General features: G+C 51.8%; 2 protein-coding genes across 2 annotated transcripts in view; both read left to right on the top strand.

Moving 5' to 3' along the window:
• Nucleotides 1–1010: 1010 nt before the first annotated feature.
• On the top strand, nucleotides 1011–18311 carry GALNT4 (polypeptide N-acetylgalactosaminyltransferase 4). The gene is made up of 12 exons (XM_078860125.1): nucleotides 1011–1416; nucleotides 3211–3722; nucleotides 4289–4502; nucleotides 5178–5347; nucleotides 7368–7557; nucleotides 8161–8346; nucleotides 10359–10476; nucleotides 11750–11926; nucleotides 12095–12226; nucleotides 13248–13358; nucleotides 14059–14211; nucleotides 15007–18311. Exons 2-12 carry the CDS (start codon nucleotides 3554–3556, stop codon nucleotides 15133–15135), a joined length of 1749 nt encoding a protein of 582 aa, XP_078716251.1. The 5' UTR covers nucleotides 1011–1416; nucleotides 3211–3553; the 3' UTR covers nucleotides 15136–18311.
• Nucleotides 18312–22410: 4099 nt separating this feature from the next.
• Nucleotides 22411–24235, top strand: part of LOC144934411 (reversion-inducing cysteine-rich protein with Kazal motifs-like) — a 50904-nt gene continuing 49079 nt past the window's right edge. The window contains exons 1-2 of the mRNA XM_078860142.1: nucleotides 22411–22813; nucleotides 23734–23792. Coding sequence (XP_078716268.1) covers nucleotides 22720–22813; nucleotides 23734–23792 — 153 coding nt within the window. The 5' untranslated portion in view covers nucleotides 22411–22719. The remainder of the gene's footprint in view (nucleotides 22814–23733; nucleotides 23793–24235) is intronic.

Here is a 24235-nt window from a genome sequence, read left to right as displayed (position 1 = left end):
GTGTGTGTGTTGGTGTGTGAGAGTGTAGAGTGGGAGGTGTGTGAGAGTGGAGGTGTGTGAGTGTGTGGGTGTGTGAGTGTGAGAGTGGAGGTGTGTTTGAGTGTAGAGTGGGAGGTGTGTGAGTGTGAGAGTGTGTGGGTGTGTGAGAGTGGAGGGGTGTGTGAGTGTGAGAGTGGAGGGGTGTGAGAGTGTGTGGGTGTGTGAGTGTGAGAGTGGAGGTGTGTGAGTGTGTGGGTGTGTGAGAGTGGAGGGGTGTGTGAGTGTGAGAGTGGAGGGGTGTGAGAGTGTGTGGGTGTGTGAGTGTGAGAGTGTGTGAGCGTGAGAGTGTGTGGGTGTGAGTGTGAGAGTGTGTGGGTGTGTGAGTGTGAGAGTGTGTGGGTGTGTGAGTGTGAGAGTGGAGGTGTGTGTGAGTGGAGGTGTGTGAGTGTGTGGGTGTGAGAGTGTGTGGGTGTGTGAGCGTGAGAGTGTGTGGGTGTGTAAGTGTGAGAGTGTGTGGGTGTGTGAGTGTGAGAGTGTGTGGGTGTGTGAGTGTGAGAGTGTGTGGGTGTGTGAGTGTGAGAGTGTGTGGGTGTGTGAGTGTGAGAGTGGAGGTGTGTGTGAGTGGAGGTGTGTGAGTGTGTGGGTGTGAGAGTGTGAGAGTGTGTGGGTGTGTGAGTGTGAGAGTGTGTGGGTGTGTGAGTGTGAGAGTGGAGGTGTGTGTGAGTGTAGGTGTGTGAGTATGTGGGTGTGTGAGTGTGTGAGTGGAGGTGTGTGAGAGTGTAGAGTGGGAGGCGTGTGGGTGTGTGATGATGTGGAGTTCGTGGGCTGGGTGTCATCTCTCGTGCACGTGTCCGCGTCCCCGCCCTCTCGCCTCCTCCACGTGTGCACTTCCCCGCCCACTCCGAATAATTGGTCCTGTTCGCTCACTCGGCCAGGTGTGGACCAGCACAGAGGCATGGGGGGTGCTGGTCGAGGGGGGTGCTGGTCGAGGGGTGGGCTGTGGGTGTCGTGAGGTGGACCAGGGCGTGAGGGGGCGCTCCGTGCCGCGTGACGTTGGGCTGTTTGGTCTTCCGGGCTGCGGCACACCAGCACGGCACGGACTACTTCTGCCGCTGCTACCCACCGCTCTCGCTACACACGCCGACGGCGGACACACACCACACACACCACACCACGCGCAACTAAGCTACGCTCATCATGCGCTCGGCGGTGGCGCCACTCAACTCCGACCCCACAGCACACGCGCCCGCGACTGCCGACTCGCCACTGCCAACGCGCTCACTCGCAAACCCACCACTACTAACACACTAACCCACCACTACTAACACACTAACTAACCTACCACTACTGACACACCACCCACTCGTGCCGGTGGAGGTTCTCTGGAAGCGAGAAGAGTTCCTCGCCTCGTCGTCCCTCCTCGCCGGCGCCACGCGGGTGAGAGGGGGTCCGGGACCCCAGCGCGCCCCCCACCGCCCTAGGGGTTCGTGGAGTTCGACGAGGGGGCTGTACCCCCCCCCCCCCTCAATGTTCGGGGTTGTGGCGGAGTTGACCCCCGGGCAGGGTGGGCTCGGATCGTGGCAGGCCGAGGTCGAATTCGCGTCTCGCGGCGCCTCCTTGGGAGGAGACGGAACCGACGGGTGAAGGTTGCCCGGGGCGAGGGTTCATCGTCTCGCTCATGGGCAGGCGAGTTGCCGCTGCGAGCAGATGTCTCAGCCACCCCTGTGGCGAGCGTCGTGAACGAGTGACGCCCGAACGCGGCCCCCTTCACCCCCCCCTTCACCCCCCCCTTCACCCCCCCCTTCACCCCCCCCCTTCACCCCCCCTTCACCCCCCCCCTTCACCCCCCCTTCACCCCCCCCCCTTCACCCCCCTTCACCCCCCCCCCCCTTCACCCCCCCCCTTCACCCCCCCTTCACCCCCCTTCACCCCCCCCCCTTCACCCCCCCCCTTCACCCCCCCCCTTCACCCCCCCCCCTTCACCCCCCCCCCTTCACCCCCCTTCACCCCCCCCCCTTCACCCCCCCCCCTTCACCCCCCCCTTCACCCCCCCCCCTTCACCCCCCCCCTTCACCCCCCTTCACCCCCCCCCTTCACCCCCCCCCTTCACCCCCCCCGCCGCCGCCAGGGAGATGTCGCCAAGTTCCTTCTTTGCCCGGTCGGGGCTGCCCTTTGCTCCGTGGCCGAATCGGCTGTAATTGAGTGAGTGTTGCTGAAAATAGCAAATAGCCCTCCCCCCCCACTCCAAAACAACTAAACTGACCAGCGTGGTGAAGTATGGGCACAACCTTCATCGCTGAAAGTTGTCGCGAGGCATTCGTCCAGCGGTGGATCGATAAAGCGTTGTACCTTGAATTGCGTTACCCCAAAAAACTAAAATAACCCCGCAGTGTCCAGTTTCATGAAACACTTTAAGTGATGCTAAATGTCATTTCACGCGCCTCGACACTCAAACGATAAACTTGTGGGATTAATACTCCACTCTAGGCGTTTTCTGAAACAGTTCCTATTATCACTGTTACATTGTTTTTATAGCTTTATTTTGGTGATTTCGAAAACGTTTTGGATTAGCCATATTTGTTTGTTGTTGTACAAAGTTAGACTGATAACTTTAATCTAAATTGTCTTATGGTTGTTATTGTTTGACTTGCATCCCACTGGGATTTTTGCACACTGCAATGATACACGGTGCTTTTTCTGGAAGACTTGGCTGCTTTTTCCTGGATTTTTCTGTTTGCCGGCAGTCACTTTAAGATGTTCCTTGTTCACGTTTTTGTTTGTTGCAGTTGCACCCGATTCAAGAGCCGAATGGCTCACAGGGCTATACCTAAAAGATGAAACTGAACTGAAGTGGCCGCATCATCGCGAGGTTTCCAGGAAGCTCAGGCACGCCAGCAGAGCCTACAGTTTGAGAAGGATTGTAGTTGTTGGAGGAAGGTCGTGTTTGTTGGCTTGTGCTGGAATGATTGTGAGCCGAGGTGGTCAAGGGTAATTTAGTTCAATGACATGTAGCGTGATAGAACAGCACCTGGAATTAAGTTGGACATAAACAGATGATACGTCAATGCAGGGAAGCCAGTAATATTCAAATACTTTTGTAATGCAAAGTTAAAGACTTTGTTTTGAAATGCAAAATCCTTTATTAGCATTGTTTGTGCTGTGCTCACCCCACAGTCAAAACTAATCTTTAATCCCGTGTTCCACATACCCCCTGTTTGTCATTGTCTCCAGATGAGGGGTGTGGATAGCGGTGACGTGAATCCTGTCGCTTGAGACGCCTTCGTGTCCCCAGCACCCCACCGCACACACCACATGCTCCACGTCGCACACACCACGTGCTCCACGTCGCACACACCACGCGCTCCACGTCGCACGCACACGCGCCGCACACGCTCCGCACACGCTCCACTTGGCTCGCGCAACTAACCAGACACTCCAAGCCACGCACACCTTCGACCGCACTCCACATCACGCTCGCCGTTCACCAAACCGAACAACGAGCTTACGCTGACAGCAATTGGCTGCCGCACACCGGCACGCCACATTCCTACACCACGCGACACACAGCCTCGGCATGCGTGCCCCGTCACGGCGGGGCTGGTCGTTGCTGGGCCGCGCGCTGGTGCTGCTGAGCCTCGTGTGGTTCGCCTACGTGCTGGTGCAGCTCGTGACGTCGAGCTCGCACGAGCAGAGCGAGCGAGCACAGCCCTTCGAGCCAGCGGAGAAGGGCGAGTCGCAGGAAGGTCCGTGCTCCGGCCGGGGACGGGCACATCACGACGCTCGCGTTTACGCCGTAGCCTAAAGAGCCCGTGCAGATTTAAGTGTGCGGACAAGAAACACATGCGTGGTAGGAGAGGGGCAAGCGGTTTGGAAAGGTCAGAAAATAAATTGTCAAAAAAGTGTTGTGGATGTGATAGGGAAAGGAAAGTTGTGCTGGGTGGAGGACATGCAGAATGGATTCGATTACAAAATTGTCATTCTCGTCATTGTGGAGAATGTAAGTAATGAATTAAAAATATATGATGGTATTTTTTACACATTCAGAGAGCCACATCGCTTACTGGGAGGGATATTTCTTTCAGCAGCAAGGATATATTGGGTTCATATTCAGTCACGAAAGCTTCAAATCTAGAATATATTGGGTTGCTGAGACAGGCATTGGAGTGGTAACCAGGGAAAGACCTAATTCCACATGGTGATGATAATGAGACTTAAGAGCAGCTGGGAGATTTAGCAGAAGGGAGCAGGCTATTGTGAGATGCGGTGGCTCCAATAGAGTTTGCTACAAATGACCTCTTGCTTCTTGTAGTTGTGGAGGAGGACCTGTCGCGACCACTGTACTCCAAGCCCCCTCCGGACGAGCGAGCGCTGGGCGAGTGGGCCAAGGCGGCCCGGCTCAACCTTCCCGAGGGCTCGTCCGAGCGCAAGCTGGAGGAGGAGAGCATCGAGCGCTACGCCCTCAACATCTACCTGAGCGACCGCATCTCTCTGCACCGCCACATCCCCGATGGCCGCATGTATGAGTAAGTGCTCCTCAATAACGTCTATGGGAATTAATGGAACGTCTTGCCGAGTCTCAAGAATCATAAAAATGATGGACCTTGGTTCTTCTGTTATGTATGCTTTTCATCCTGTGCAGTACATATGATTGTCACAGGAATGCCTTAGAGTTTGTTTTGTATAGTTTTGATGCCAATTACACACAATTTTGATACGTGAAGCTTTTAAGTGTGAAGGAAGCCATGTGCATGATGAGATAAGGAGAACTGGAGGGACTACATTGTTTTAAGTAGCTAAGGGGAACCTTTGGACAGGATGATATGGGGTAAGAATGTTTTCTTACATTGAGGGTGGCAATAATGAGACTAGGGTGGATGTCGTTGCTCACTCACAGGGGAGAAGATAAACGCTGTAAGCCTAGGATGCCTCCTTGGTTTAGGCAATTGCATTAAAGTGTTTTTCCAGTTAGAAGACTTCAGGAAAAATGTTTTGTTACACCTCTACGTATTTATTAACAGTGAGCTTATGACAGTAAACATTGAAAGTGTGTTCACTTGCGGGCACAATGTTTGTAATCGGCATGCGGGAAGGCGAGAAAGGAACAAAAGCTGTTTGTTTTTTGGCTAAAGCGTCAACTGCTTGCCAAATTTCCCGCGCCTGCCGGGCGCCGGCAATACCGTAAACGTGGCCGCCCACAGGTGCAAGGCGCAGAAGTTTGACTACCGCCGCCTGCCCACCACGTCGGTGGTGATCGCCTTCTACAACGAGGCGTGGTCCACGCTGCTGCGCACGGTGCACAGCGTGCTCGAGAGCTCGCCCGCCGTGCTGCTGCGCGAGATCATCCTCGTCGATGACTTCAGCGACAGAGGTGCGCCGCGTTCGTCAAAGACGAAAGTTCGCACGCGCCGCTTTCGGCCGCGACGGTTTCCTTTTGGGGCTCGTTTTTGCACTCCACGTTGACCTTCGTCTTGCTGTCACATCGATCGGCTATTTTATTTTAATTTAAAAATTATTTAAGGACGTACGCCGGAGAGGTGGAGCAATGAAATCGGATTTTGTGCAGGTGCTTGATGGATTGTTGGGGGAGGCCTTCATCCATAAATCCCAGCCATTCTTAATCCACCAATTGATGAAAGCATCCCCACACCACATCAGTCGTGTGGGTGTTTTGGCCGTACACCAAGCCTCAGCATGCTGCTCAGTGTTGGTTCGTAAAGGGGGCAGAGGGAATCAAATTCTGGATGCTGGATTCAAATTTCAGAGTGATAGCCAGTGTACCACCACTCCACCCATTTACTTGATATTGCTTCCAGAAACATCGGAAATATATATTCTAAAAACAACCACAAGTGAGGCTGGATGGCTCAAGTTCAGAGCACCGAGAACCAATGGCACTGAGATCCTGGGTTCGAATTTGGGTAGTGACCATCAATAATTAAATCTGGTTCTCAGCTGTAGTGAAGTCATTGGTCTCAGCCTGATCATTATCGGTCACTGCACGAAAATACCCATTAAATAATGTTTGTTTTTCCGCTTAATTTGCTAAACTTCCAGGTATGGGTTTACAACAGGGTTCGTATAAAAGTGTTGCAGTCTTATTGTGTATAACAGGACACTTAAAGGGATCCCAAAATCAGTTCTGTGATATCTGTTTCCACAGGCCGTTATCGACTGTGGGGTAATGCGCTGCTCCGATAGAGTTCCAAATGGACGCTTCATCCCGTGACAGGATGCAGATTCGTGCACTCAGAATAAACTTGGGTAAAAAAAATTGCAGTGGTTAAAAACGAAATAATAGCAGCCACGTGGGGTAGTGTGGCGGTGTGGGGGAGGTGATCCCTTATGGGCCTGCACAACGGTACAGCAATAGCACGTTTGCTGCGGAGGGGACTGTGGCTACAAGGGATGGGAGCATTTTGGGCACTGGGCCAGTGCCTCTGGTTTCCTGAGCCCTTTTACCGGAACCCCTTGCAAAAACTCTTTCAGTTCAGTTTATTTTGAAGTACCCTGTGAGCTAAGAAGCTCGTAAGTCGCATTACTCCCAGTTGAGTGAACTAATGAAATGTTTTATCGGTGGGGAAAACTTTATTGTGCACGTTGGTAGCAGTGCAAAAAAATCCTAGATATTCTTTTTCGTAAACATTTCACGTTAAAATGGTGCCGTAAGGTCCCTTTTTAAACAAGTTCGTTCAGTTTATTATACTCCTTATCTGTAATTTATATATCAGCTCGCCACGCCTGACATGTAATAGACTAATCGTGATGAAGCATGGTTTTCGCAGCCAATATTATGATCGGAATTCCTTTTTGGATTGGCCCATGTAATGACCTGGCCATATTTTTGGTGTGCAACATTCCAGCACCTGACATAACCAAATAAATTGAATATTCACATGTACAACCAAATTTAGCAATGAGATACGATATTTCGCTTGAAACTGCATCAAGCATTCTCAAGTTAGATCATTACGTGGCCTCACCCAAAAACCACTTGCAGATGATGAATCGTGTTTCACGGTAAAACCGTGATGTGGCCGATCGTTTCGGGGCGCCACGGTGGCGAGATGTTAACTACCTCGCCTGGTATAAAAGAGGTCGTGGGTTCGATCCCGACCCTGACGCCTGTATATTTGGAGTTTAAATGTTCTCCATGTGGTCATATGGATTTTTCTCCGGATCCTTTGGTTTTTCCCTCCACATTTAGAAACACGTGTTTAGAGTATTTGGCTGTTATAAATGTCCACATGATAATCCACTTAGTTGAGCTATGATTTGTGGCCAGGTCTCTTCTGAAAAAGAGCGATATAGCTCGGTGGGCCTTACCTGGTAAAATAAACATAGTTATAAACATAGTACTTGCGTGCTTGTGCTCATTGTTGCACGAGCAGCTTACCTGAAGTCTCCGCTGGAGGACTACATCAGCACGCTGGAACGCGTGCGCCTGGTGCGCACGACACAGCGCGAGGGGCTGGTGCGTGCGCGCCTGCTGGGCGCCACCCACGCCACGGGCCAGGTGCTCACCTTCCTCGACTGTCACTGCGAGTGTGTGCCCGGCTGGATCGAGCCCCTGCTCCAGAGGTACCGCGCTTGCGCATCAAATTCACCATCGCACCGTCCGTCACCTTCCATGGACTCGCCCCTGCTGAAACCGCTCCCCTGTCATCTCACTCCACTCCTCCCTTAACATTATTCTACCTCTCTCTTCTCATCTCCCTCTACCCCACTCCATGCAATCTCCTGCCTCTCGTTTCTCATCTCACAGTATTCCCTGCTACGTATTCTTCCCTTCAACAAGTAATGGCTCCCTTTTGAAACATCCAAATCACCCTTCGCTTAGTGGGAGCTACTCATTCTGTGGGACTCACTTCCTCAAGCCGCCTGTGCTGTTGGCTCCCTGCCCCAGATTAAATTCATGCTCAAGGCTTTCTTTTTTCCTATGCCTATCCTTGGCTGCTTCTGTCTACAAATAAATATGCTGACTATTTCTGTACAGCACAACAGTAGCAACACAATGATTTATTCTTGTATCGAATCATTAATCTAAATCGTTCCAAATCATTCCCTGCCAAATTTTTTGACTGCTCTCTACCGATAAAATTCACCATCGAGTACAGATTGTGACCGTCCGTCAATAAACAATCACCATTCTCCATCGTCGGCGCCAACCCGACGTTTCCGCAGGATTTGGGAGAAGGAGACGGCGGTCGTTTGTCCCGTGATCGACACCATCGACTGGAACACGTTTGAGTTCTACATGCAGACGAGCGAGCCGGCCATCGGGGGCTTCGACTGGCGCCTCACCTTCCAGTGGCACGGCGTCCCCGAGCAAGAACGCTCGCGCCGTGCTTCCCGCATCGACCCCATCCAGTACGCGTCGCACAGTGCCACGCGGGCCCCCGCAGGGCGCTGATGCCCGGCTTTCACTCTCCCTCCTGCACACTCGAGTGGAGGAATTTAATTCGGTATCATCATGGGACCTCCTTTGCCGGTACCAAAATATGAGAGTAGGTTTTCCCCTTTTTGCTGGCAACAAAACAGGTGTTAAGATGTTGAAAACACCAAACTGAAACCTTTTACAAGGAATCATGTCTTCATTAACCACAATACTTGTGGTCAGAATGCAAACAAAAAACATACTCTGATGCATATATATATTCATTAGAGTATGCCTGCTGTCTGATTTCAGAATTTCCGTCACTGGTTTAGGGCTGTCACCATGAGATCAGCAGTTACTCATTTGATTTTAATAACGCTTGTGTATATCTTAGTTGTTATGAAGCCCATGATGAAGAGCCAGGCAGATGAGTGCTCTCAACATCCACATCTTGTACGGCGTTCAGTAACAAACAGGCTGGTTGGAAACAACTACGTTCGAAAATGAGGTTATAGCTATTGAAGGTCATCGACATGAAGCAATTTTGCATAACAACACCCCACCTGCCCGTGGTGGGAAACTGGGCTGGTCGAGAGGCTGCTGGGCTTCAGGGTTCTCGCAGCGAGAGAACTGGAAAGCGGCCGGGACTCGCGGCCGTCGAGGCGGCGGCGCGCCACGTGTGCAGGGGGGGGGGGTGCAGGGGGGGGGCGGGTGTCGTCACGGAGCGTGGCCTCGGACGAGCCGCGAGGACGGCGTGCGTGCTGCCCCGACCCACGCCCGTCGCGCCCCCTACCGGCCACACAAAGCTCATTGTTTTGGGTTAATGGGTTTCCGTCACCGTGCTGCTTTAGGTGAACACGTCGGTCCCACGGCCTGAAACCCAACCCACACCACGCGCCGCACTGCAGCCCCAGCAGATGGGGGCACGTGGGACACGTGTGGCGTTTGCTTGAGAGCACTGAATGGCAGTGCTTGTATGCCGACGGGCAGTAACCATAGCTGTGTTTACCTTCCACATTTTCGCGTGTTTGTTCATGACCAGCTTTATTTCATTAACATTCTTTACAACACGGTATGTAAAGCGCTTAATATCGAGTGACCACTGTCCGCAAACGGAATGCCCATAGGCTGATGCGTGGCTGCATGATGGGAAGTAGAGGGCAGTGCAGCAAAATCCATCGTTGTACCGTACCTCTACGGTCCCACGTCGACGCTTCCCATCTTCACCCACCCGCACTGACCAGAGTGGTGAAGCGTGGTCAAATAACCCCCACAGCTCGCACGGTGTAGGGAGGCCTTCATCCCCCAGTGGATTGACAAAAGGGCTGCATGTGGGCACAGTGCTTGAGCGAATATGCATCAATGAGGTGTGAGGCACGATGTACATTCTATAGACACACCTAAGCAAGTTGCAAACGTATCGGCTGTCACCGTTTATGCAAAACGCATAAATATGCAATGTAAAATCCTTGAACCTTAGTGTGAAAAGCCATTGTTATATGTGGAAAATAATGTCTTTCATCCATACGTCACCACAGTGATCAATGCGTGTTGGTGAAAGGGGATCCAAGAAACAATTCAGATATCACTCACCAATGACGATAGCCATGGCTGGGTTCACCATACAGTGTGCTAACCACTGCGACGCTGTACGAACGCATGTAACAACATGCTTTACGATTTTGTCCATGAGTTGGTATATGGCCTAGGGCTCTGCTTGTATTGTGTGCCTTACGATATCAATTCATTAAGCAGGCAAGGGATCGGCTCTCCCGTCGTGCCACCTGCCAGTACCCAGCTCACACCGGAGAAACAAATGATCCTTCACCGTGAACCAAACTCATCGAATCCCAGTTCCATTGCTACAGACCAGCCAGACAGTGTACCACCCTGTGGCTTCCATGCAATTGGGCCTTTTATGCCATTGGGTCTTACGATATGAACTAATGATGGGAGTTGTCCATCTCTTGTACCTCCCTCCCCGCCCCCTGGGCCCCTCCCGTAGGTCACCCACCATGGCCGGTGGTCTTTTTGCCGTGAGCAAGAAGTATTTTGATCACATTGGCACGTACGACCAGGGCATGGAGGTGTGGGGTGGTGAGAACCTGGAGCTTTCCTTCCGGGTAAGTCTACTGGGATGGCTCCGGTTGCAGAGCAGATAATTTATGGAGTGTTTCCACCCACCAAAAAAAAACTGCTTGAGCGCCTGGTCACACAGACTATCTTGTTACAAACCTAACAAAGGGAAATGTCTAGTTCTTGAATGTTTGGGGGTGTGTAAGTGGCTGAGTGTGTGTGTATGTATGCACAGTTGCTCAAGTGCGAGGATTGTTACTTTGACACAATTGCACTTTGGTAATTTTTTTTATTTTTAGCCGGTGTGGTGGTCATGACGCATATCTGTAATCTAGCGCTTTGGTGGCAATGGTTGGCGGATCGCGCAGATTTGTGAAACTCCCAAACCGACCCAATTGCAGTCACCTGAAAATGTCACTACAGCAGCTTGGTTCGTGAATCTGACTGTGCGGACCTCTAAGTAAACCTATGCATGGAGTTTACTTGGCCATTCATTGTCCTCCCACGTGCAAAATATTCCTTAAAAAGTAAGTTAACTGGATTGGCCAACCATCCCAAAGAAGGGCCCTCCTGAAATAGAGTCTTGAGACTCAGTGAAGGTTTTTCTGGATAAATGCAAATGGGAATTGATAATAGGGTTTCCCGAATTGTGGTACACAGACATGTTTGTGATTTCTCTTCTGTATGAGGACCTTGAGGGATATTTTGGCGACTGCACAATGCTGGTCACTGCTGGGTGGTGATGGAGGGGTGGGGAGAGCGGTAGTGCAATGGTTAGCGCATTGCGCTACAAATCTGGTGATCCGAGTTCGATTCCAGTTCACAGCCACCAACAGTGACAATTATCTGAACTGGTCCTGGGTCCTGGGCCTCCGCTAGATCGACTCAGCCTAAAAAGGAGTACCTGGTGTGATGTGTCATCATCGCCACTCGGGAAACAAAGGCGGTCGGGCACCGTGCTGGCCCTTTTTTCGAAAAGCACTTGTCTCAAGAGTTTGTTAAGGCTATAATGGGGATCCTTGGGGAATGTTAAACAACAATGGATTTTACTGCACAGCCCTCTACTGCCCTCGATGCCTAATACAAATAAGTCAGCCACCTAGGATATTATATAAATATAATGTTGAAAATTTTGTTGCAAATTTAACCTTGTCATCTGAAGGAAATGGAATCTGTCCATCCAAGCACTGCCCAGGCTCAAGCCTGCTTATCTTGCGAGATCTGACGAGACCAGTCGCATTGCAGGTTATTGGTCACGGGCAACCGCAGTAACATTGACCCGTTCAAACTCGAGCACGCTCACCGATGCCTCCTCGCCAGGTGTGGCAGTGCGGCGGCTCGCTGGAAGTGCACCCTTGCTCGCACGTGGGCCACGTGTTCCCCAAGAAGGCGCCGTACCCGCGGCCGCGATTCCTGCAAAACACGGTGCGCGCCGCCGAGGTCTGGATGGACTCCTACAAGGAGCACTTCTACAACCGCAACCCGCCTGGACGCAAGGTGCCGCCCCGCTCGTCCCACTCGCCCCGCTCGCCCGGCTCGCCCCGCTCGCCCCGCTCGCCCCGCTCGCTCCGCTCGCATCGCCTCGCCAGGCACCGGCTCGTTAACGCTCGGCACTTGCGGTTGCTACGCTCGTTAATGTGTGTGCGCGTGCGTGTATTTGTGCAGGAGAAGTATGGGGATCTCTCGGAGCGCAAGAGGCTGCGGGAGAAGCTGGGCTGCAAGAGCTTTGAGTGGTACCTGAAGACTATCTACCCAGACCTCCACGTGCCCGAGGATCGCCCTGGGTTCCACGGAGCTGTGAGACACACGCGAACACGCGCACGAACTCGTGCACACGTACTCGTGCACACGCGTTCACACTCGTGTTGTGTGCGTGTGACGCATGTACTCGTGGACACACACACCCACGCACAGACTAGATCCCTTACAACAAGGCTGATCCGCCTTGTAGGATTTAACAGACTGTTGGGGCAAGAGCTGTCATCGTACACGAGTGATTTGCCAGAATCGTCGCTCGATGATGCTGGATGTAATTACCAGCGAAACAAAGTGCTCAAATTGTAAATGTTGTGGATTTACTCTCCAACACACCAATGGGCTGAAGTAGTAACTATTTGGCGTTTTATTTACGTGACAAATCCTTTACTAATTGGCTGTGTCGGGTGATGGAGGGTTACGACACATTTACACTTACGCGGTCTAACCCAAAAACTTTTATTATGAATAATATTAGTTACGAAAGCCTGTTTCGTGTTAAACAGGCTAGGTACAATCTTGATTTGAAGCTTTCGTGACTGCAGGAATCCATACTCTTTGGTTCTTTCGGTAAAGTCACGTAGGTAGAAAAATAATCAAATCAAATAAACCAAAATAATATATCACGACGTTTCGATCGCAACACAAGCGGTCGTCCTCAGGCGGAAAAAATAATCCAGCAGTTCCACTGCTGGATTATTTTTCTACCTACGTGACTTTACCGAAAGAACCAAACAGTTGGCTAGGTACACTTTGAGGCCATGTGAAGTGTCAAAGGCTCACTGTCAGGAGGTCACAGGACAGACCCAGGTGTTCCATGTTAAATGACTGAGATCACTATTATATGCACCACCTCTGCTCTCCACTGTGCCACACCCTGACCCATATATACACACACAAGCATACACATGCACAATTACAGTTATCTTTGCATGATACACATCACACACATCCTCACTCTTTCCTCCTTGAATCCTGGAAATATCAGCTCATTTGTTTTTGAGATCACCGACACCGGCACCTGTGGGGTTTGTCTAACCCTAGAATTTGTGGGTTTCTCCAGATTCAAAACAAGGGGATTCAATCCGAGTGCATCGACTACAACGCTCCGGATAACAACCCCACGGGGGCCATGCTGTCGCTGTACCCCTGCCATGGCCAGGGCGGAAACCAGGTGAACCCTCTGCTGCTGAACCTGAGCCCCTCCCTACACTGAGTTGTTCTGACACGTCATATTAAGTCTTGGTTTCGGCAGACTCGCACTTCACATTCACCTGTTGTACAATTCACCTTTCGGTTAACACATGTGAAAATACATGTCGTAGGTAACCAGTTTTTTGGCCATGAAAGCTTTAATACATTACAACTGCCAGGGCAACTATTTCCTTTTCGTGTTTGGTTCTGCCTGGTTAAGCGAAATAATTATTTATAGTTTACAACCCTCAATCCGCTGATGGCTGAGATCCTCCCCAGGCCATGTTGGTCGTGGGAGTCGGCTCCTAACCGGTTCAAATATCACTGGTCACTGATGTTAGCCACGGCTAGGAATCAAACGCAGGGTCGCCAAATTCACGGTGCGGTGCGTGTAGCATTGTGCATTATGTTAATCAATCTGTGGGTGTGTGTTCAGCCTGGGGCGATGTTTCCCATTGTGTTTTACATCACAAAGTAAGGTTGGAGCTCTCCGTCCCTCAGTCGGGGCCCGTAGCACAGCGCTTGTGGCAGCACGCCACCGCTGCAGCAGCCCTGCGCATGTTGAGTCGTTATGAAACGTGCCCCCCTTAATGTGAAATGCAGTGAAAGTGAGGAGAGCGTGGGGCCACGCCCGCACCCCCCCCCCATCACTCACACGTGCGACCTCTGCCCCCTCGCAGTTCTTCGAGTACACGACGCGCAAGGACCTGCGCTTCAACTCGGCCACGGAGCTGTGCGCCGAGGTGCGCGACGGGAAGCCGCAGGTGGCCATGCGCCACTGCCCGCCCGACAGTCAGAGCAACCCGCCCAGCGTGGTGTGGGACTTCCGCGAGGTGCGTCGCCGCCGGTTGGACGTTAACTTAGTCTCAAGCCGGGGAAGCGTGGGCCTTGCTGATCAAGCGTAGGTGGTCAATAATGACAATGGCGTGGTGCGTTCCCTGATGTCGCTCGTCCGACAGTAAAGTTAACTCAAAGTTCCGTTATCCCTTCTCTTCCGAAACCTCATTTGTACGTATGAATGTTGAACTTCTCTCACACCGTATGTAGCAAACCGTGCTAATCAGAGTTGGGGGGAAGGACAACAAACTAAATGCAAAAAACAGTTCTAAAGAAATTCGTTTTTAATTTAGATTTGAAAGTGCATAGCTCCAGTGGCTTCCTAAGCGCCATTTAGCGATAGTGGAGCCCGATTATTTTCTGCCATAGTTCTGTCTTTCGCCAGTATCATGGGTTCTCTCAGTCTCAATCCTTATCTTTTAGATGATCTATCCCTGTGTCTATCCGCCTGCTTTTCTCTGTCTTCCACTTACTCTTATTTCCTTCCACTTCTGTGTGGCATCGCCAAGCACTGGATCCTGTCTGGACTCATTCTCCTACTGTGTTGAATCCACTGTGCCCTTCTTTTCTCGACTTTGTCTAATTACGTTGCTCTCACTCCTGTTTCTCCAGGCTGAAGTCCTATATTATATTCTAACAATGGGCCTGTGCGCCGGAGTTGTTTGCGTGAGGTGTAAGGGTGTTTTTCTTCACGCTTTTCTAGCTCGTATCTAATCCATTGTGCTTCGTTGTGTGTGTTTGTGTCTGCCCGTGCCCATCTGCGTGTGTGTGCGCGTGCTTACGCTGTTCAGGATGGCACCGTGTACAACGCGCACAGAAACGTGTGCCTCACCGCATTCCGCAAACCGGACGGCCGGGCCGACGTCGAGATCAGGCCTTGCGTGCCGGATGACAAGAACCAGATGTGGACTTTCCAGTGACCCCTGCTCATTTGACCCCCACCTCACCCTCCCCTCCCAACCCTCCCCCGGACCCTCGCGCCCAAAGATTACCGCAAACGAGTGGGACCGGTGGTTAATGACGACCCACGTGTTCTCCCATGACCGCTCCACGAATGGGGTTATACCCATGGACAAGCCTGCGTTGGCGGGGGCAAGTGTTTACTGAGTGCAGGATCAAAATGTTCCACATTGGGGACCACCCTTTGTACCGCGGCGTTGGCGCGGACCGGTGTGAAGGGGTGCGTGCGACGATGGTCAAAGCTCTTCGTCGGCGCTGTAAATCTGCATCGCTCGTTACTTACCAAAGAAATTCCAAAGGTGGCCTTTATCAAAGAAGAGCATATTTATATCCCACCAATATATGCATATTTATGTATAGTATTTGTAAAGCGGAGGAGCGAATTTGTTTATCTTGTGGTAGTTGTGTAGATCCTTGTGTCGTTTTACTCGAAATTAATGTTTCGATCTTTGCAAGTGAAACTAAGGCACTGGAGATGAGTGGTGACCAAAGAGGCCACTGGCAATTCGCCTTGAGGGCCACTCAGCACAGCCTCATGACAGTCGGCCAGCTGTGCCATTACTAAAAAAAAAACTTTTGTTCCAGCTCGTTTAGTTGGCGCAGATCCTTATGCAACGTTTGTATTTCCGCTTGCGCGAGTGCTAAACCGTGCCTAGGCCTGCACTTGTGTGGACGATACGCGGTCTCTTGCCGGCTGTGTCACCGAGTCATGCCGCCGTGGCTTCTGCAGGCACAAAGTGCTTTAACCTCAAACTGTTGGCGTGCCACGGCACCGTGTCCCGCGTGAGCAGCATTATAAGATCTCGCGGAGGTTCGTGCTTGTATCCGTTGATGGCAGAGCCTCTCCGCTGGCGAAAAAGCCACTCCCGTGCAGCCGAGCGTGCGTGCCACCGCCGCCACGATTTTTTCCAGAGAGGTCACATGGCTGAGTGGTGTCTTTTAATTTTGTGCGTCCGCTCACTACTTTAGCAACCGCGCATGTGGTCACGGCCGGTGAATGTGGACGGTTCTGCAACTAGTCATTGCTGCGCTCTCCTTCCTGTTGAAGCCTGGAGCGAGACACGGTCTTGTGTTCCGTTTGGACAGCACAAAGGACGATGGTCGCTGAACGATGAGCACCCAGAGTGTGACTCTCACAGTGACGTTTCCCTTTTACCTCACGCACTGCTCGGGATATGCGCGCAGATTGGGTACACAGTGGATATCGATGATCAGGGTCGTCCCTCGAAGGGCTTTCGGACTTAGTGGTGAATACTGTATTTGGTTCCCCCTGGGAGGGGGGGGGGGAGTGCATGTGCCCCGCTGTGCTCCCAGAAGGAGGAGCACTCTGTGCAGGGCTCGGGGAGCGGTGACCGATTGCCGCGCCACAGAGGGACGGTGTGGCCGTGTTCCGAGCTCTCGATATTTACTCATTTTCTGTGTGTAGCGTTAGGAGCAAGGGGCGGTAATCTCGCTCGAACATTTTTTTTTATATATAATTATTATTTCTAGCAGTTGCATAGTGGGATTAAATCCACTTTAGTAGACGTTTAGGGATAATTATAGTTTAAGCGGATATCAAATTCCAACGCGATGATAATCGCAAATCTACCTTGTGTGCTTGGGAGGCAGGGCTATTGGTGGTCATGCTGTGTGGAGATACTGTTGGTGTGCTAGTCGTTTTTGGGGCTGTGGTTGAGTTTGGTGGTGGCGCTGCGGGTAGTTGCTTCAAACCCTTAAGTAAGACGGCTACCTCCTGCGAATGCCCCAGCTGTCTGCACACGGCTCTGTAATGAAAAGCCTTTAACCGTAACCTCTGCTGATACTGTACATTACCGGTTGGTAAGTGATTATACTGTGATCAGCGTGTCTATGTTTCTCTGGAGGTTTTAGTTTTTTTCTGCTGCGGATTTTTACGTGCATGTTTATTTTTTGTTACGTGTGCAAAAATGTCATTGCGTTGCCCGAAGAACGGCGCAAACAAAATCTTCGAGTTGTAAGTTAAAAATGGGGTGTGATCATCATTACCGTTGTTAGAATTGTAATGAATTTATACCTTTGCGTACGGGAGAAACTTGATTATTCTGCACATGCACCCTTCTGCAAACTGCGTGTTTACTGGTGTGGACTGAGCCCGTGTTTTGTCTTCTCGTTTTGACATTGGACTCCCGTGTTTCGAATTTTCCTCTTTTTTACGTTTGACCCCTTGTTTGACTTCCCATTTCGGTTTCTAATTTTGGCATTTGGCTTCGAATTTTTGAATTTTCCTTGTGTTGACCTTTGGCCTCTACTGTTGCCCCCACGTTTGACCCCTCACATGGCATCCCCCTCCTTGCCGCTCGTGCCACTGCAACGTCTCCGCTGCTGCACATGTCGACCTATTGCTGCTGCTGCTGCTGGTGGTCGACGGAGGCCCCATGATGTTTGTGGGCGAATTCTTGTGGAGCGTTGGAGCGCGTGACAACTGACCCCACTGGATGGGACGGGAGAGCAGCCACCGCATGGGCCAGGGAATTGGGTGTGTGGGTTGAAGTCGCACGCAGTCCCTTGGTCATTTAAATTTGGCATCGGTCGGCTAAACACAGCATTCACAATGTTCATTCGTGTAGTTTGTGAACGCAACATCGCGCATTTCTTTACAGTGGTGGGACACCATTGTGGGCCACGAGTCAAAGAAAGGACGCGTGGAATGGTGTTTTTATTCCGTTAAAATTCTAGTAAACAAACACTGCGTGAGCGAATTCAATACGTGCATACGTTCATCTGCTCGAGTCATTTATCACGTCCAGCACATGGCGGTGTGTCGATATAATTTTGAACGCCCGAGAAGCCCGCACCAGTGTGGGGGGGGGGGGTGTCGTGTGTACGCACGTTCCACGTGTCTGCCGGTACACGCTGCTGACGGGGTGTCAGCGGCCCGTGCCCCATGCCCTCCAGCGGAGACGTCAAACGAGATGTCCCGTTTTGGCAGCGACTCTTGCCCTCTGCCGTGGGGGGGCGAGCGGCAGAGTGAGGCAGGAGCGCCCACGTCTCGCGCCGTGTGTGGGTGTCGGACTCCGTCTTGGTGAAAGTGCCTTCGTTGACAGCGAGTGGAGAGTCGGCCCACGCGGTGCTCGTGTTTCACTCTCGGTTTGCCCCCATGATTTGAACACACGAATACAGGATCGTGTTTTACGTTTGAATGCATTTGCACGTTGCGTCTTTGATTTTGTTTGTCTTTCTCCCCCGTAGGGTCTATTTGCGTCACTGTGCGCTCGTCCTTATTGCAACAGATGTGAGTGTGAGAAGGTGTGTGGTCTTGAGTGTGAGCAGGTGTGTGGTCTGAGTGTGAGCAGGTGTGTGGTCTTGAGTGTGGGCAGGTGTGTGGTCTTGAGTGTGAGCAGGTGTGTGGTCTGAGTGTGAGAAGGTGTGTGGTCTTGAGTGTGAGTAGGTGTGTGGTCTTGAGTGTGAGCAGGTGTGTGGTCTTGAGTGTGAGCAGGTGTGTGGTCTGAGTGTGAGAAGGTGTGTGGTCTTGAGTGTGAGCAGGTGTGTGGTCTGAGTGTGAGAAGGTGTGTGGTCTTGAGTGTGAGTAGGTGTGTGGTCTTGAGTGTGAGCAGGTGTGTGGTCTTGAGTGTGAGCAGGTGTGTGGTCTTGAGTGTGGGCAGGTGTGTGGTCTTGAGTGTGAGCAGGTGTGTGGTCTTGAGTGTGAGCAGGTGTGTGGTCTTGAGTGTGGGCAGGTGTGTGGTCTTGAGTGTGAGCAGGTGTGTGGTCTTGAGTGTGGGCAGGTGTATAGTTTGGGTGTTTGGCAAGTGTGATTGTGGGCTAATGGCGCGAGTGTGAGGCAGATGTTGCGTGTGGGTAGCTGTGTGTGCAAGTAAGACTTGCGAGGTGTGAGTATTAGACGGTGTGCCTGTGTGTTAGTAGAGAGTATTGAGCAGGTTTGAGTATTGTGCAAGTGTGGGGGCCCCAAGCAGGTGTGATTATAGACACTTGTGAGCTGTGTTCGGTGTGTGTGTGTGATACACAGGTGTGAGTGTTAGGTGTGTGAGTGTTACGTGTGTGTGAGTGTTAGGTGTGAGTGTTACGTGTGTGCGAGTGTTAGGTGTGTGTGTTACGTGTGTGAGTGTTATGTGTGTGAGTGTTAGGAGCGTGTGTGTGTGTGAGTGTTAGGAGCGTGTGAAACCCCATGCTGTAAGCCCCGCCTGTCTCCCCCTCCCATCTTCACTGCGCATTGCTCACCGCTGCGAGCACCAGGTGGCGACACTCCGTCTCGTGCTGAAGGGAACCCGACGTGGGCCAGGTATGGAACCGTCAACATTCTGCACGGCCTGACGATGATATGTGGCAGCACTTTTAGCCTCTCGTGAGCCAGGGCTCAGCCAACGCTGGCTCCGACTGAGTCACATTCCTCACCCCTGGGGGCCACGAGGACAGTGGATGAGCTCTGGCCACCTCACCAGGCCCGTGCCAGGCTGATTTGACGCTGCTGGGATATCGCCAGACCCGGTCTCCCGGGAGGCTGCGTGCATTTACTGGCGGGATCTCGCTGCCGACTTGACCTGGAGCCACGACTCGTCCTTGGTGTCCAGAGACGAGCGTAACTGCTGTTGCGCATGCCTGCCTCTCCACTCTCACTTTACTCCTCACCACTCACTCTCCACTCGCCCCCTCACCACGCACTCTCCACACGAGTGGCTGATGCCTTCTCTTGAATTACCCCGATCATCATTCGCTCAGTCGGAGGTCTCTCATCCTTTGCCCCCCACCCTCCTCCACTGCCACCCGTGCTGTCGACTCCCTGTTCAGGGACAGGCTCAACACTTTCCTCGTCCGCCTATCATGGTCTTGGGATGCGGTGCATGTGGATTCCACGCAGTGAATTGCATTTCGCCTCCACGCGTGAAGGTGGTTCACACCATCTCGACTCTCTGAGTCCCGCGTCCGGGTATCCGTTGGGTATCCCCGCGTGACACGCAATGCTGGTTTGTTTATGTTTCGGGTCGGTCCGAAGACGTTTTTGAGGCTTGCTGGTCGGTGCATGTTCATCGCGGGTCACCCGCGGGTCACCTGCCGAGAATCATCCAATTCATAATTACTGCTTCAGCCCACACCGGTGGACTGAAGCGGTAATTAATTGGCGCGTAAAATTTTGATTTAAAGCTTTCGTGACTGCAGGGATTCATATTCTTGGTTCTTTCGGTAAAGTAACTTAGAAGGGAAATAATAAAATAATAGAAATAAAAAATTTTTACAATTTTTTTGTAAATAATATAAATATAAATTAACAAAACTTTTTTTAAATAATATAAATATAAAACAATACAATTTTTTTTAATATTTATAATTATTTTATTATTTCCCTTCTACGTGACTTTACCGAAAGAACCAAGAATATGAATCCCTGCAGTCATGAAAGCTTTAAATAAAAATGTAACGTGCCAATTAATTACCGCTTCAGAATATAATTGGCGCGTTGTTTACGTGACAAACCTTACTGGCTGTCGGGTGATGGAGGGTTACGACACATTTACACTTACGCGATCGAACCCAAAAACCTTTATTATGAATAATATTGGTCGCGAAAGCCTGCTGCGTGTTCAGCTGAATCGTTGAATTACGTCTCGCTGGGAACTGGGTGGCGCGACATTTCGGTTCAAAGTTCGGCACCACAAACCGGGCCGGGCAATGGTGGCTATACACGTGGCAGCCGGTAATTCAGCATTGTAGAGGTGAGCGTTGGGTGGATCACCTCACAAATGTAGCGAAACTCCCTTACCGTGGGCCTGGCTTACCAGCAGAAGGCGGTAACAACAAATGTGGACTCCACCAACTCTGTCTAGCGATCTGTATGGGATAGAGTGTTGCCCCCTCGCATGCTTGAGTTTTATCTGGGTGCTTCAATTTGACCCCCTCCACCCCCTCATTAATTGGCTGACACATCTTAATGTTATCGAGGAGCGTAGAACTTGGGAAATTGTGGTAGCGCCGGCTCTGAATCGTCCCCTCGTCGAGAGTGAAATCGGTGTTTTTCGTGCTGATGGAGCCACGTGGTGGTCGCCAGCGAGCGTCCTGGGAGCTGGAGGGAGTCTCGGGCCTGGACGCCGGATGGATTCCTGATAACACTCACAATGTTTCAGATGCAAGCTGAAAGCAAGACAAATAGACGAGACCCTTTTCCTCAACAATTTAACAAGAAGAACTTGAAGTGTTAATCAGGAAGAACATTCTTCTTGCTTCTTTCGGTAAAGTCACGTAGAAGGGAAGTAATAAAATAATAAAAATAAAACAATAAAATAATTCTCACGACGTTTCGGCCACAACGCAAGCAGCCGTCCTCATGTGAAAACCAGGTCTGTCTGAAATGTCCATTTTGTTTATTTTTCAAGCGCCATAGTTATTGACGATTTATTTTAGTTATATTTTTGCTTCAAACAAGTATGTATTCGCATTACCTTGCCTAAAAACAGAAATATTTAGATTAATTGCTACATAGATGCATACGCACAGAGATTTTTGGGGCAAATGCCGTTAGTGAGCGCCTATGAAAGCCAAGACGGCACGCATGGGGGTGGATGTCCAGCACCACGCCCGGCCGCCTTTGTCTACCAATTTAAGGCTGAGTCGACCTAGGGAAGGCCCAATACCGGTTTAGATATTCGTCACTGATGTTGGCTGTGTGCAGAAATGGAACTGTTCATAGAAGCGTGCAAACCATGATGCTACCGCTTTGTACAACACACACGCGTACATCAACACAGGCATACACACACACATAGAGACACACAGATAAACACACAAAACAGCCACTATGCACTACCGTATTAGCAAAGTAAAGTGTGCCACGTGTGGTTCAATGTTTTCCAGACTTCATGTTTAGGAACAGATGCCTTTATGGAATAAAAAAAGATAGTGCTTGACACTGCGAGAATAATATATCACCCAGGCCTAATTTATTGAAAGCGAGTCGGCTTGCGGGTCGGGTCAGATGTTCGTGAGTCAAAGACTCGACCCGAAGCGCCGAGAGCCGGACTCGCGTCGCACTCGACGAAGCCCCCGTGGCGCTCGACAGCCGTGGCTGGAATGAGCCCCGATGCCTCGGAGTTAAGTGGCTTCACCCTTTAGTTCCATATCCCCCTCCTTTCATAATTCGACGCAGCTGCACCGCCTGCGCACTCCATAGCCACCCCACTCACAGGTGTTCCCGTGCAGAGGCACGGTGATGTGTGAGGATGTGGGGGGCAGCGAGGTGTGGAGTGATTGGAGAGGCGAGATGGGGGAGGAGGACGTGGGAGGGGGAGGAGGCGCAGCGCTTCGGCTGTGGCTGCTGCTCCACTCGATCCCGCGGATCCGCGCGTGCGGGGCCACTCTGCTCGCCTCTCTCGCCCCCTCACATCCTCTCCTCCCTCCCGCCTGCGTCCCACACTTCCTCCCCGCGCTCTCCTCCTCCTCCTTTCATCCCCCTCCTCCGTGCGCCCGCCCCGCCACCCCGTGACGCGCCGCGCTCGGAGTCTCCGCTCTCTCGCCCGGACCCCGGCTGCGTCTCCCGGGCCAGACCGACCCAACATGCGCGCACTGCCACTGCGACCATGGGCGCTGGCCGGGCGCTGAGCGCGCTGCTGCCGCCGCTGCTGCTGCTGCTTGTCGCCCGCCTCCTGCAGCTGCACCCAGCCCGCGCTCAAGGTGAGTGAAGCGACACACACTCCGGCTGCCTACGGCGCAGACCACGCGCAGAGCCTCCACCCCCCAACCCACAACGAGCACGGCGCATCCCCGCGCGCTTCCCTCTCCCTGCCGCGCCGCCCCGCGGCGACAGAGCGGCGGCAGCGGAGAGAGAGTCCTGGTGCAGTAGCATGCGGAGCAGCAGCAGCAGCATCAACACTGATTATCCAATACGTATTTATTTACCCAGGAAAATCACACTGAAGTCCCAATACTAGTTTGCCTGCATTCGGATGTTTGGCCAACACCAATTATATTTCATCTCGTAGCTGTGGCAGGAAACTCAGGAGACCCCGGAGGAAGTCCATACAGAATTTGTGAAGAACAGTGAGCTATATATACTGTGCAAACTGCACACGGCAAGGGCGCCCTAGTCGGAAATCGACCACAGGTCCTTCGTGCTGCGAGGCGCAAGTGTCACCACTGTGCCAGCCTGATGCCCAACAGCATCATCAGCCGTGGCCGCAGCAGCATCATACGCAGCATCATAACAATCCATTATCAGTCGCAGAATTATAATCAACAGCAGTATCAGCATCACAAGGGGACCGCATCTCGATCCTCCGAGGTTCGGCTGACTACACTCTCGGGGGTGAGTGGGGTTGCGGCGAGTAGAAGAGGGAACAGCAGGGAACGGAGGGGGCAGGGAGGGGGGCATGTCCCTGAGCATCAGCTCCCACTAATCCCCCCTCTCATTACGGGGCTCACGGCGTTTCCGCGGGGATTGGCGGAGGCTTGCGACTGCTCCTCGTGGGCAGCGACTTCTCCTCGTGGGCAGCGACGCGGGCTCCGTGTGCGTCGAGCCACGTGGGCGCGCAGTGCGGCCCCCACCTCCTCCACCTCCTCCTCGCCCGCCGTGACTCTCGCTATGACCTCCGCAGATGCCGCGTGCTGCTACCAGGCTCGGGAAAACCCCATCTGCCGGGAGGTGTGCGAGCAGGTCCGGTGATTATTATCAGCAGCAGCAGCAGCATCATCACTGTTATCAGCAGCAGCATTCAATCACTATCGTCAATGATGATTATTTTTTATTGTGTCAACAGTACCTTTGTTAATTATCATCAGCAGCATCATGAATGTATTAGTAGCAGTAACAGCATCGTAATCGGCACAGCCAACATCATCATCATCAGCATTCAATTACCATCATGAATAATTATTATCATCAATCATAAATAAGCAGCAATAAATTATTATCATTGCTATCATGAATAATAATCATCATCACCATCATCATCAGTAGCATCAATGTATCCATCATCATCGCAGCATTCAGCTCTTGTCATCATCATCCTCATCAGCAACAGCATTATTCATTCGTCATCATCAATTGCAGCAGCAGCCAATCCCTATCAGCAGCATCGATACAATCAGTTATTATTA

The sequence above is a fragment of the Lampetra fluviatilis genome, chromosome 10 (assembly GCF_964198595.1).
Source record: "Lampetra fluviatilis chromosome 10, kcLamFluv1.1, whole genome shotgun sequence".
NCBI lineage: Eukaryota > Metazoa > Chordata > Hyperoartia > Petromyzontiformes > Petromyzontidae > Lampetra > Lampetra fluviatilis.
The sequence above is the reverse complement of the archived record's forward strand: the minus strand, read 5'-3'. Positions and strand labels throughout refer to the sequence as shown.

Excerpts from the sequence above, each read along its gene's own strand:
- GALNT4 (XM_078860125.1), top strand. The coding sequence starts at position 3,554 with ATGCGTGCCCCGTCACGGCGGGGCTGGTCGTTGCTGGGCCGCGCGCTG. Across the intron at positions 3,723-4,288 it reads GAAGGGCGAGTCGCAGGAAG|TTGTGGAGGAGGACCTGTCG; the intron begins GTCCGTGCTCCG and ends TGCTTCTTGTAG. Across the intron at positions 4,503-5,177 it reads CCCGATGGCCGCATGTATGA|GTGCAAGGCGCAGAAGTTTG; the intron begins GTAAGTGCTCCT and ends GGCCGCCCACAG.